General features: G+C 46.0%; 1 protein-coding gene across 1 annotated transcript; it reads right to left on the bottom strand.

Moving 5' to 3' along the window:
• Positions 3,282 to 14,389, bottom strand: LOC8070492 (long-chain-alcohol oxidase FAO1). Its single transcript, XM_002464450.2, has 3 exons — positions 13,864 to 14,389; positions 12,932 to 13,204; positions 3,282 to 5,328 (listed from the first exon to the last, which is right to left on the bottom strand). Exons 1-3 carry the CDS (start codon positions 14,134 to 14,136, stop codon positions 3,550 to 3,552), a joined length of 2,325 nt encoding a protein of 774 aa, XP_002464495.1. The 5' UTR covers positions 14,137 to 14,389; the 3' UTR covers positions 3,282 to 3,549.

The raw sequence follows: 14,683 nt of genomic DNA, 5'->3' as shown, positions 1-14,683 counted from the left end.
TCGTGGTCAGGGATGTGCGGCAGCTCAGTGCGCTGCTTCGAGAAGCATCGAGCATACTCCCGAAGAGTTTCTCCTGACTTCTGCTTGCACTTGCTGAGGTCCCACGAGTTCCCTGGCCGTATGTAGGTCCCTTTGAAGTTACCCTCGAAGACTCTGACCAGATCAACCCAGTTGTGGATCTGATTGGCAGGGAGTTCCTCGAGCCATCGACGGGCGGTGTCAGAGAGGAAAAGGGGTAGCTGTCTGATGATGGCTCGATCATCACCTCGAGCGCCACCTAGCTGACAGGCCAGCCTGAAGTCGGCCAGCCACAACTCTGGTTTGGTCTCTCCATTGTACTTCGCGATGCCGGTCGGGGGTCGAAATGGATTGGGCAGGGGCGTGCTGCGGATCGCCCTGGTGAACACCCGTGGGCCTGGTGGCTCGGGGGCCACCCGGTCCTCGTCGCTGCCGTATCTCCCACCGCGATGCGCGCTGTAACCGCGCTCTTCCGCGTCTCCGTGCCGGCGGCGTCGATTTTCTTCGATGTCGTGCCGCGTGTCGTGTCGACGCTGATTGTCGACGGGGAGGATGAGAGCGGTCTTTCTGCCTCGAGGGGGAGGTTGTTGATGGACTGACACCTCCTTTTCGTTTAGAGGCTGTTCGTCGCGCTTCTCTGTGGCAGCTCCTCGTCGTCGAGATGCCGAACTTTCGGCTTGTTGAACCGCCGCCACCTGGAGCAATGTCTGTACCTCATCTCGAATGCGTCGGGCCTGGGAATTCGACGGCTCTGGCATGTTACGTAGCAGCATCGTCGCTGCCACTACATTCTGGCCTGCTCGAGGGAAACGGCTGACAGGTTGCTCTGGCTCTGCGTCGCCGACGATATGTCGATGTACCTCTCGAGCACGTCTGCGGACACTTCCGCCCGGCGGGTAGGGCAGGTCTTGCTCGAGGATTTGATCGAGCAGGACGAGGCGCTCGTGGTCTTCGTCGAGCTTCATCTTGAGCTCCCGCAGCTGCGCGAGCTGCGTGGTTCTGTCTTCCTGTGGAGGGGGGTCGACCTGTCCGTCGTTCCCAGGCGTCCTGGGGTCTTCTCGCGCCGCGGGGGCTCGACCACCCGCAGCAGCATCCCGTGTCTCGTCGGTAGTTTCTACCGCCCCGTCGACGTGATAGCATTCCCTCGTAGGGTCAAAGCTATCTGTCTCGGAGTCGGAGTCCAGTTTGGCGGCGTAGAAAAACCCACGTCCTTCCTCCAGCAATCGCTGCCTGAGGGAGGTGATCGAGTATCGTCCGGGGCCTAGACGACGGAGGCCTCGTACTCGGGAAAGGTCCGGCAGCTCGGACGCCGGCCGCCGCGCTTCAGAGCTGCGTGGGAGGACCATTGGTCTTTCTACGTACGTCTGGGCGTTTGGGCATATCGCCCTGGCGAGCGACGCCGCGGCGTTGTCCAATCCGAACGGCAGTGCCGCTCTTGGAGTGAACAACCCGTGTGGAAGTAGCCTAGCAGCGGTGGGGGAGAGCGCGCGAGACGCGTCCCCTCCCGTCGTCGCGCGGTGCTGAGTCGTCGCGCTTGTTGCTCCGTCACACGGTGCTGCCGACTTGTGGCCTACGTCCTGCCTCGCACGAGTTGTTGGTCGTGCTGAAGCAGAGGGGCCGCGGTGGTGCTGTCCGCGCCTCTTCTTAGGCGGGGAGGCGTGGTCGTGAGGGCGTCTCGGGGCCTTCAACCGTGCTGGCGTAACGCGGGCTCCTCCTGGTCCTTTGACTGAGAGCAAGATCATATCGTAGCCGGAGCCCGTAGACATGAACTCGAGACTCCCAAACCAAATCACCGTGGAGCGCGGAAACGGCGAGGCAAGAGTAGCCATCCGGAAAGGAGTGGGAAATCGATGAAAAACACGCAGGACCCCTACCTGGCGCGCCAACTGTCGGTGTTTTTCCCCCGGGGGGTCACACCAACGAGTAAATTTGTATGCGTGCTCCCTTTCCCGGATGGTGATGCAAGAAGACACAGAGATTTATCCTGGTTCGGGCAAGAGAAGGCCCTACGTCCAGCGAGGGGGAGAGAGTTTGTATTATCTTGCACCTAAGCGCTCGTACAGGGGTGAATACAAGCGTGGTATGAAGTGGGGAGCTCTACGGCGTATGAGCGTGATCTTGTCCCCCGTTCTATTCCTGAGTCTCTCCTTTTATAGTCCCAAGGAGAGACCCAGGGTACATGTATAGGCGTCAGAATAGGAGTCGATAGCAGTATGGAGCGCTGACCTACTCGAGGCTTCCGTACCGGCATGGCCTCGAGTCGTCCCGTCTTAATAGCCTGGTGATGATTACGCGTGCCCTTGCATTCCGTTCTGCACGCCATCCTGGATTGGTTTGCCTGATGTATGCTCGTACGACCCGACGGCAAATCCGGCGGTGCAGTTGGGATGTGGTCAGTCGACGCCTGACTTGTCTCCTGGATGGGTCTCTATCTGGTCGAGGGTCGGACGCCGTACGACGTCCTGATGTTGAAGCGCTGACTTTGGCCATCTCGAGGGGGTCTTGATTAGACACTCCGTCTCTGTTTCCCACGTCCTGACACGCCTTGGGCCGTTTGGTGGGGAAGGCTGCAAAAAGATCGATGGGACAGGTGCCTGTTCTCTATCACGCCCCCCGTGACCCATGTGTTAGGTGGGGAGGCACCAGGCGCATTTAATGCCCCGGCCCGCGTGCGCGCGTTAGGCGGCGGCAGCGTCCTTGCGCTCGACGCCTCCCGATTCGCGGGAGCCGGTCCCATATTCGACGTTGACCAGAGCTCGACGCCTGACTGATTCGCTCGACGCTATTTCCGTCTTCGAGGCTACGGTCGTCGATGGTCGTGCATGTGTGCGGACGGAGCGTCGAATCGAGGCGCTAGTTTTATGTACGGATGGTTTCGTTATTCGCGTTGGTGAGGGTACCCCTTGTTGATACCCTCGACATCTATATTGTAGCTCTGGGTGTATATAACCTTATTTCATATCCGAGCATGGACAAAATGTATATAGATATCAGCAAAGGCATTCTATAGATAAACATATACATAGTATTAATGTGTGTATCTTCTCTAATCAACAATCATCAATATCCTTTCTAATCACGCACAGGGGCGCGTGTTTCCTACTAGTTGAGAAGATTTTCAAGCAACAAACTGGCTAGAGGCCTGAGCCGTACATTGGAATAAAAAGATGCACACATTAATACTATGTATAATAGCCACTGCTGCAGGTTGCAGTTAAATTCAGACGCGAAAGGATCCAAAATCGAATCGATAAAAAAATTCGAGAAAAAATGCAACAATCTGGCTAGACTGCTAGAGGCTTGAGCCGTACATTCCAATGCACTGAGTTTATTTACAAGGCACAACCATGAAGGCATCGATAATCCTGCTCATACATAACGGACAATGTTCAACAGGAACCATCTGCGCGAAGGACTATATATAAACGACGCGCTCACCATACACTTGATTAACAAGCGCACAGACATCATGCATGTTCAACACACGCTGACACGCATTCGCGCATCGCCCGGCGCGTCTCGATCATAGGCCTACTGTCCCTTGTCCTTGCCGTGCGCCAGGGTCTCGGCGATGCCCTTGGAGAGGCAGAAGGCGATGGACTGAATGGTGATCATGGGGTTCACGCCCACCGCCGTGGGCAGCAGGCTGCCGTCGCACACGTACAGCCCCTCCGCCTCCCAGCTCTCGCCGCGGCCGTCCACGGCGCCGTCTTTCGGGCTGGACCCCATCCGGCAGCTGCCCATCTGGTGCGCCGAGCAATGGAGCGCCCACTTATCCGGCCCAGGGCGCATTGGACCTTCCGCGACGGTCACCTCGTCAAGGAACGCCTCCAGCTCGTCATCTCGCACGCCGCCGTTGCACCGAAGCCCGAACCCGTCGCTGCGGTGGGTGCCGACCTCGGCCGCGCCCGCGGCCACCAGGATCCGCAGCGCTCGGCGCAGGCCGTTGCGGAGCTCTTCGGCGTCGGCCCGGTTCGGCGTGTAGCGCACGCGGCCCTCGCCGTCCACGGTCCCCGCGCCGCGGTCGCGCACCAGCGCGAAGGCGTGCGCGGTGCGCGCGTACCGCCGCATGCGTTCCTTCATGTCGCGTCCTGACTCCCATGGCATCAGTGACGCGAAGCAACCTGGCCCTAGCGCCGGCGTCTCGATGATGGTGCGTTCCGTGACGCGATGCATGCTGGTGATGATGCCGCCCTCGAAGCACTTGCCGGTAATCTGCGCCTGCTGTTTGTTCTCCGGGAAGTAGCCCCACGCCATGGACACCGGATGGAGGTGAAGGTTGCGGCCGATGTGCCTGTTCTTGAGCCCGCTGTTTCGCAGCAGCGGTGGCGTCATGAGAGCCCCGCACCCTGAGATCGAAACCTTTGCCTCGATGCGCAGCTCCTTGGTGATGCCATTGCTCATGCACCTCGCCACCACGCCCACGCACTTCCGGCCCTTCCTGCCGGAACTAGAATTAGAATTGCTCTCAAGTATGAAGCGCTCGGCCTTGCATCCTGTCAGTATGACGGCGCCGCGCGCCACGGCGTCGACGAGCCACGTGGTGTCAGTGCCGCGCTTTTCGCCGGTGGGGCAGCCGATGTAGCAGCTACCGCAGAAATGGTCCTCCGACGAGTTGCGCGGCACGGCGTCGGCACGTAGCGCGAGCGCCTCGCAGCCACGGCGCACAACCTTGTTCTGGAACCCCTCGTCCCGGCACCCGTCGGTCACGGCGAGCCGGGCGCACACGGCGTCCATGGCCTGCACGTAACCGGGGCTCGCGAACACGGGGAGGCCGTGCTCGCGCGCCCACTCCTGCCTGACCTCCTCCGGCGTGCGGATGCTTGCCGACCAGTTAATCGCCGAGCCGCCGCCGACTGTCGTGCCCGTGAACAAGATGGTCGTCACGTTGGTCGTGCAGAAGATGCCGCCCTTCTCGTAGAGCCGCTCCATGGACGGGCCCTCGACGGAGCTGTAGTCCTCGGCGGTGAAATAGTCCCCCTTCTCGATGACGACGACCTTGTGCCCCGCCGACGCGAGCACCGCTGCGGCCACGCCGCCACCGCAGCCTGAGCCGACGATGACGACGTCGCATCGGACCGTGTGGTACGCGTTAGCAGGCGGCGCGGCCGGTTTCACCTCGAGCCCTCTGGCCATGAGTGACGTCAGTAGTGCAGTGTCGTCCAGCGCCTTGGTCTCCACGATGCCATTGTCCAGAGGCCGCGGCGACGGTGCTGCTTCCGTTTCATCTTCCCGTGTTTCTTCTTCCCCGTGTGGTACACTGTATCCTATTGCTTTCCAGCTTGGGTTGTCGTCGGAGTTCTCATTTATCTGCACGTTGGGAAAAGGATACGCATTTCACTATGACTATTAATCGAATGTCACATTTTTTTAGTCACGGTCACGTGTGGTACATAATATATAAGGAGGTAACGTGATAACCAACATATTCCAATTTTACTTACAGCCATGTACCACCACATCCATACATGTTACGATTCCAAAATATATACTCCCTCCGTCCCGGAAAGAATCAATTTCTAGAGTTGTCCTAAGTCAAACTTTTTAAACTTTGACCAAATTTCTAGAAAAAAATGCTAAGATTTATAGTATCAAATTAGTATTATTAGATTCATCATAAAATATATTTTCATATAATATGTATTTTATATTATAGATGTTGTTATTCTTTTCTATAAAGTTAGTCAAACTTTAAAAAGTTTGACTGGCACGGATCCTAGGAATTGATTCTTTCAGGGACGGAGGGAGTACTTGCTGTTCTAAGATTTTTCATGCAGATTTATCTGACCATGTTTACTAGTGGCTAGAAGCCTGGAACCATAGGAGACATAGATAAATTAAATGTTTCTGTTTTAGACCATCTTCAAGAGTTCCTAAAGCAATCTCACAATCTATGATTTTTTATATATAAAAAAAGAACGTCTCCGACGACTCCCACCCCACCTCCGAATGTTTTGGCACTTGAAAATTTTGATCCCATCACATGGATAAATATGTGTGCATATTAATCGTGGACAAAAGTATAAAGAGAAAGAAATTATAAAAATGGATGAAGTGATTTAGAAATAGTCCAAGATTCCTGACATAGAATTAACTTTTTATCTTTTGGGAGCGAGATTTGGAAACTGTTGGAGGAAGCCAACAAATATGCTCCCCACTTGTTTCAGTCACTTGGAAAACTCATTAGTTTACTAAGTGATTTTTAGTAACTATTAGAGAAGCTCTTAGTATCTATAACTAATCAAACTTACTTATATATATATATATATATATATATATATATATATATATATATATATATATATATATATATATATATATATCCTTTGTCCATTTTCTAACGCAATATATACCGATATATGATAAAATTATCACTTTATCAGTTACTCTAAATGTTTGTTCGGTTGACGTCTGTAGTTTTCTACCTCATGACCCTCCATGTGCTTATTTATTAATATGTATATGGTTGAAACCTTAACTTAAACTATGATGGTTTTATTGTAGCCCATGTCTCGTGATGTTGAGTTTTAACTTCCAATTTTGATCTTATTAATTGCTACAAACTTTTACCCGCATGTTAAGATGCAGATTTTGTGTCGTTTGTAATTAAAATTGCTTCTAGTAAAATTGAAGATTTATGTCCTAAGCATATCCTTTAACTACAACGATGGCAAAAACGGTGATTTACATCTGAATGACAGAGCTCAAGATTGAAGGTGGTGCTTGAAGTGAGATCTAGGATAGACCAATTAGTGCTAATCTCAAGAGAATTATTATATCAGCCTAGAAAACACTGGTAAGTCATTTAAAAGACCAAGAAGATTATGGCCACACCTTATAGTATGTACTAACTTCCTCCACTACTCGAGATATCAAATTTCTTCTATCATAGAATTACACATGATGTGTAGTAGTAATTCTTTAATAAACAAACAGACTGCTTATAATTATACTATAACATAGACATGGTCACTAAATGATCAATCTGACCATAAACGTATTAGTAAAGTTAAGGTATAATCAATACGCGGTAGTATTTCATTTCTAAATATGTGGTTCCACTTTGAATTTTGAGATTATACGTGTGCATGGGCAATTAAGCAACAAGACAAAAGATCACCTGAAGCAATTGAAGTAATGGAGGAGCCCGGGCGTCAGCCAACACAACCAGATTGTTCAAGTTCTCCTCGTGATGTGGGGGTTCTCCTAGTGTTTTAGCATTCAAAATTTAGTATAAATTTTCCTATTAAATGTCTCCTAGTGAAGATTCCCTAGCGTTTTGACTAGTGGTAGTGTTTTATTACTAATTAAAACACTAGAAGAACTCCACCCTTTTGGTAGTGCGACCTGGCCCTAGACCCTCCACATCACCAATTAGCAAGAGTGTCCAACAAACACAGTTAGACTGGAAGGCCCCTCCACATCCCACGTGTTGGTTTGGTGTTGGTTTTGATCCAATAGCTAAGGTGGACCTTTGCTTGGATTGGAAGGCCCACCATGGCGTGTTTGTACTAGGCAATGGCGGTTAATGACCTTGGATACAAGTCAATCACCACTGAGGAGCAACCAGGCCAGCGTAGGATCCAAGAGCGGTTAATGAACTTGGATCCAAGAGATCTTTATTCTGCCTTCCTTAGTAGAGCGGGGTAGTGTATAGGCTGGTTTTGACTTGCCCTAAAACTTCCAAGAAACCCCTAAGGGCACTCACAATGCAGACTCTATCATAGAGTCTAAAGTTATTTATTATCTCGAACAATGTGGACTTGGAGTCTAAATAAGACTTGGAGTCTTATTTTTTCTACCTCTTTCTTCAATAAATATGGTGCCACATCAGCAAAATGTCATAAATAATATGTAATTAATTGTCTTGGACTCTGTGATAGAGTCTTGCATTGGAAGTGCCCTAAGGCATTATTGAGAAGGGTTTGATCTTGACTCGTCCCTCCTTAGCCTACCCATCTCAGCAGTTGATCCAGCCTTTGTGGATGGCTTACCACCAGTCAACTCTATCATGGCTAACAAGACCATCAAGTTCTTTGACTCCATCTGCTACCAACGTGGCCACTGGCCCAAATATCATCAATGGATATGTGAACTTGCATTGGAGCTTATTAGGCCAGTATTTATTACGATGGTACAAGCAAATCCCTTCTGTGGGAAATCTCACGGAGATGCCAACGCACACCTACAACACTTTCTAGAGATTTGCAAGACGTCTATTATCAAAGGAGTCACTCGAAAAGACGAAATAGTGGTTCTACACAAACCGTAAAGCCATGGATATTTGGGAGAAGTGTTCCAACGCGTTCCTCATGACTCATCAACTTCTTCCCAATGGGTAAGATAATGCCCTCCATAATAGAATACTGACTTTCTAACAATAGGTCGATGAGCCCATCATCAAGGCATAGGAACGCCTACAAGAATGCATTATGGTGTGTCTTCATCATGGAATGATGGAGGAATGCACACTGTGAAGCGATGAACGGCTCTAATCCCACAAGCAAGGAACACACACTGTCAAGGAGGTAGACATATGCTTGCTGCGAAGATGGATCTCCATCTTAAGCTGCTAGAGGACCTTGTTGGGGAAAGATGAATGCTCAAGAATTTGTTCAAGCCATGGACGCTCACGGGACGCGCGAGAGGTATGGAAGGCGATAGGTCTCTTGCTTGGTTTGAAATTAATAGCACCTAGGAGAGGGGCACACCATTATTTTTAATTAATTCAGTATTTATAGTAAATTAAATATATCTGAAAACTTCTGATATGCCTCCTGTCACTCACTTCCTTGCAGTCAAATACTTTGTTATTATATAACAAGTATTCTTCGATAAATCCACAGCACATGGGTCAGTTGTAAATAACAGCTATATTTAAAAGAAGGACACAATAATTCTTATATTGTATAAAAGGGACACAACTATGGTAGGGTAGTAGTAAATAGTTGGATTTGTCATGTGTGGCGACCGGCAAACACAAACAATGGTCTCTTGTCTGTCCGTCAGGCAATTGCAGGATAATGCCCAGCTAGGCAGTTACCAAACATTTCCGTAGCATGCACCAAAGCAAAGTTCGTTGGGCCATTATTCCAAGGTACACTCTCCTAGGAATCCAGACCCAAACGAGTGGGAGCTGAGCACGATCCGTGGCAACGAATCAAACATGAATATAGTTCCAGGCTCCTTTATACTAGGACAGTAAAGTGCCGTCGCACGAATTCTAGCCACTCCACAGGTCAGCAAACGTCCCTCTCACCGAGCTGGCCTACATTTAATAATCCCTCAATTTCACCAACTGTTTCCATTTCTCAGGCCTTAATATTTTTAAGGTTTTTCGTCACATTTAATCTCGTAGCACATGTATAGAGCATTAAATATAAATAAAAAATAATTATTGTATAGTTTGCTTGTAATTTACGAGATAAATATTTTGAGCTTAGTTAGTCCATAATTGAACAATAATTATCAAATACAAACAAAAGTACTACAGTGTCCTAATTCAAAAAGCTTTTAAATATAAGGCCCCGTTTGGTACGGCTCCACTTCACCAGTGAAGCTATTTTTTGAGGCTTCAGCTCCATGAACATCTCTGGAGCTGGAGCTATTTTGATAAATTGTTTGGCAAAACAGCTCTTTTCTTAAAATGTGTTCTCACAGAACGTTATGTAGAATGAGGTGAAGCCAGGAGAAGCCACTATTTTTTGCTCCTTCACACCCCCCAAAGCTCTGTGAGAGCACGTTTTTAGAGGCTTCATTGGTGGAGTCATTCTATTTTATACCGTTTGGCACAAAACAGCTCCAAACAGCTCCTGAAGCCGCTAGAGAAGTCATGCCAAACGGAGCCTAAACAAGGCCTCAGCGAAACTTTACAAATGCGTTTTGGTGCATTTATACGGCTGTACTTAGAACACTCTCAATGTAGAAACCATTATAGTTTCTATGAACATTAATTGTACTACCATCTAAGTATTTTGCTGATGTAGCAAGATAGTTATTGAAGAGAGAGTGTGCAAAAATCATAGAAACTGGGTCTAAGGCCAGTCTCAATGGAGAGTTTCATAACGTTGTTTATAAGACTGCCATGTCATGTGAAATGAAATGAAACTTGGATGAAACATCCACTCTTAATGGAAAGTTTCATTTTATAGTTTCATACGCATTTAACTCCAAGACTTATAGAGAGTTCGTAATCGTTCCAAGAGAGTTTCATCTAGATGAAACTCATTTATTCTCTCTCTTCTTAAATATACCATCATGTCATAAAAAAGCCTATGTAGCAACCTATTAAATGCAAATAAAATTCATATGAAACTCCCATTGAGACTAGCTTAAGTTAGAAACTATGTCTACACGAGAATCAAAACATGAAGTGATATGATTGGTTGAGATATGATTGGTTGAAAATAGAGAGAGAATGAATATGATTGGATAAAAAATTATTCTATAGAGACTATCTATTGAGGGTATGGTTTTTATATATAGTGTCTATAGAAATTAAACTGTATATAGTTCCTAGTATAGGTGGTTTCTAAATCGTCAGCAAAAGTGAGATTTGATTGGCCAAGAAGGAAAGAGAAGAGAGGGCGTGCTAGCGACTCAGAACTCATTAGGCTCGCATGTCGCATAGATTCCTAGAAGGCGCTCTCTCTCGGCTCTACTACCCTCCGTAAAAACTTTCCATGCTTTTGCAGTTGTTTATTGTTTTCTTCTAGCCATTCGATATTTGCCGTTGTGACGCCCTTAATATGATAATGATAATATGATTCGTATGTAAATTTTTGTTCTGGGATAACATGCACCTTAAGATAGCTCCAACAGTAATTAAAATAGCTAGCTCATAGCATATTTTATTCAGTGAAAAGGAGAGAGAATGACAGAAAGCAACTAGGTAGCTCTTCATAAAGAGGTAAGCTCAGCACTTTTTTCTATCTTTCATGTATTTATGCTTATATGTTTTTCTATACCAATATGTTAGGCTCTTCTATTTTTATTTTTAAAACCTTATATATATAAGAACTAGCAAATTGACTCAACTGGTGGTGTCCTTCTGACTATTCAGAACATCCAAGGGCTTTATTACAATAATGGTTCACATCAGTCATCTTACCTCAGACACTACTAGAATCCTGAATTATCTTGAGTGCCAAAAGTCACCAAGGAAAACACCCTAAATCGCCAAGGAAATAATTCTTAACTATAAACCATCAAGCAAATTACGTCAAGGATAGAGGATAAGGAAGATTGTTTTGCTTTGTGATTTTGACACTGAAGGATGATTTCCATGGAGGCTGGCTACCAAGGAAACTAGGATCACATGTAATTTGCCAAAGCGACAAAGATAATATTCTAATTGCCAAGTAAATTAGAAGAATGTTCCAACTGTCAAGTAAATTTGTTTCTTAAGGACCGGGAATCTCCAAGGAAATACTTCCTCCATATCTGATTTAGAAGTCATTTAGGATAGCAACACGGTCTCCAAAACACAACTTTGACCTCTTATTTTTATAAAAATATTTAGAAAAAATGATATATGTATACTTTTATAAAAGTAATTTTCAAGACAAATCTATTCATATAATTTTTATATTTATAAACTCAACAATTTAAAAATTGTTGATGATTTATATTCTCAATGTTTGACCCAAATCTTATCAAAACGACTTCTAAATCCGATACGTAGAGAATATAAAGCTAGAGCAAGAAATAACTCAATGAAAGCCATTTTCATGTGCTCCTAAGGATCAAACTTGTGGCCTAAGGCTTCAGGTGGTGCACTTACCGGTACATCTTGTAGTAACTTGTGACTAAGTGAATTATTCTTTTCTTTTATGTTCAGTTATTGGATCTTACAACGAATATTTGAGATCCTAAATAGTTTAAAGTGTAAAAAAATTGAACTGAAAAGTTTTAGATCCAATCAAATACTATAACTTTGGTTTAGGTTGTATCTCCATCCGAGGTCCTTTAGAAAATTCAAAAAAAAAAATTCGAAGTTCTTAGAACCTCCTTATGGGTTTCCCGTCACACACAAGAAAATATAAATTAGCTTGGCAGTTTCAAATATCTCTCAAGAAAATATGAATTACCTTGGAGATTGTGAATAGCACCCAAGGAAATAAGCAATTACCTTGGCGGTTCGTAAAAACACTCAAGAAAATATGGATTTACCTTGGTGAGTTAAGCGCTCAAGAATATGCGTTTTCTTGTAGGTTCAATTTCATTTTGGCACTTAAGAAAATTCTTAGCCCTCAAAATAATTCAGGATTCTGGTAGTGAAGTAACATTTTCATATAATATGTAGTAGATTTTTGCTAATGCACGAATCTTTTTTAGTAGTTAGCACCAATGTTTTTCTAAATAAATAATTAGCCATATATCATTTAGTCATTGTTCAGACTAAATAACAAATTTAAATGAAATAAATGATTGATTAAACGAAAACAGATAACACCATATAATGTTTACATGGCGTAAACAGATTAATAAACAACCGTTTAAACGAACAATGTTTTGCATGCGAGCATAGATAACAAAAAAAAAAGAAGTCCACGACGAACAGGGAGATGTCGGTCAACAGCTTGCTAGGTGGTCTAAAACATCTGTTTGCTGGTGGAGTAGGGATGACTGCAAAGCAAGAGGAATCGGCGGCGTCCAACGTTATTTGGTCGAGTCTTTCAGGTTTATTTTTTTTCGAGAACATGCATAGGGTCTTTCAGGTTTATTACTGTGTTGGACGCAGGGCTCCCCTACTTTCGGTAGTGGACATAAGCAACTATAGAAATTATCATCTGTTTACTCTGTTTGTTTTGTTACTGTAGTATAAAACTAGAGGAAACAGACGAGAGAGTCTACTCTGTTGATTACTCTGTTGCAAACAGAACTCCTCAAGCACATATATATGAGAACATACCGTCGTGTAGAATGCGTAGTGCGAGAGGATCTTGACGACGACGAAGGTGATTTTGAGGGGGAACAACCACCGCGTCCTGTTCCACTGCGTCAATGCTTGCTCTCGCCGCTCCACTGGCATGTCGGCGAACTTGCGGACGTAGGGGAACTTGCCGCCGGAGATGCAGAGTCGGCCACAGAGAGCCAAGGTGCCCACCTTGGTGCTCAGGATCCAGAGCACGACGTTCACCAGCACCACCGCCTCCCAAACGCATCGAGTCACCAGCTCCGCGACCTTTGATTAATTTTGTCAAAAAGCAAAGAAATAAGGCCTTGTATAGTTTCCGTACTGTAACAATTTTGTTTATATTTAGTAATTGTTATTTAACTATGAATTAATTAGATTTTAAAGATTCGTTTCATAAATTATAGTACAATTAGTTATTTTTTATTATCTATATTTAATGATAATGCATTTACCGTAAGATTCGATATAACAAAAAAATTTAAAATATTTTAAATTTTTGGTCTAGATTTCGGATGTAACTAAGGCTTAGTTTAGATCTAAAAGGTTTTTGGATTCTAACACGCTATAGCACTTTCGTTTGTAGTTGACAGTTATTGTCTAACCATGAACTAACTAGGCTCAAAAGATTCGTTTAGTAAATTACAGCCAAACTATATAATTAGTTATTTTTTATCTATATTTAATATTCTAAAATGTATCGTAAAATTTAATGTGATTAGAAAGCTTGAAAAAATTTTAGATTTTAGTATGAATGCAACCAAACGGCATGGCTACTGCGGGGAGCGACGACAAAAGGGGTAGGGTACGACAAGAGGTCACGTGGTGAATCCGAATGATTTGCGAATGAAAGATGAAGGGACCACAACGCACGCAGCCACGAATGGATGATCGGCGCCGATCGATGTGAGCTGGTAGCCGTAGCTCACCTCTTCGGGGATGGTACCGTCGGCCGCAGAGGCGAGGTAGAACCGCTCGAGGTCCTTGCGTTCGCCGCCGTCGCTGCTGTCGCCGTGGAGCGACCGTTCCGTCACCGGCGGCAGCGGCAGGGACGGGATGAGCGCGCCGCACATGGCGCGGAGCGCCTCCATCTGCGCCAGGTGCAGCCCGTGCGTGTACCTCTCGCGCCTGCACCCCCGCAGCAGAGGGTGTCCCCTCCTCCGGCGCCGTGTCGCCGCCTTCGCCTCCTCCTGCGCCGCCATTACCAGCTGCTACTAGCTGGCGTGTGCGGAGATCTCTCGTGTGGTTTGCCTTGCGGGAATGTGTGCTGGCTGACGCGTGTGCGTAGATACATATGGATCGGAGGCACTCGTTTAATTTTCACAGCGACAAGACAATGACAGTGTTGTTGGCGAGGCAGCATCACACAGTTAATACGAGTCCATCACCCAAATTAAGCCAAAGCAGCGACTGATCATGCTTGGTAGAAGTTGCACCTGCGCATAATGACTTCGATCGATGGGGCAAGTTTCTGTTTCTAGGAATATACCTACTTACAGGACATCTGCGGAGATATTAGTGTAGCCGTGCCGTTGCTAAATACAGTTAATTCTACGGCTTTTCCTAGCAGGGGCTGGAGCTACAAAAAGATATGGTGGATGGTGTGTAGCACTTCATAATCATAATATAATCTATTGGCCGTTGGCTAGTATATATACGTACAATTTTAGAATTCTAATTTTTCATATATGTCCGTTTCAAATATGAACTAGTTTCTATATACTAATATAAAAACTCAAGTGTTGTTAG

Source organism: Sorghum bicolor, chromosome 1 (assembly GCF_000003195.3).
Source record: "Sorghum bicolor cultivar BTx623 chromosome 1, Sorghum_bicolor_NCBIv3, whole genome shotgun sequence".
Lineage (NCBI taxonomy): Eukaryota > Viridiplantae > Streptophyta > Magnoliopsida > Poales > Poaceae > Sorghum > Sorghum bicolor.
The sequence above is the reverse complement of the archived record's forward strand: the minus strand, read 5'-3'. Positions and strand labels throughout refer to the sequence as shown.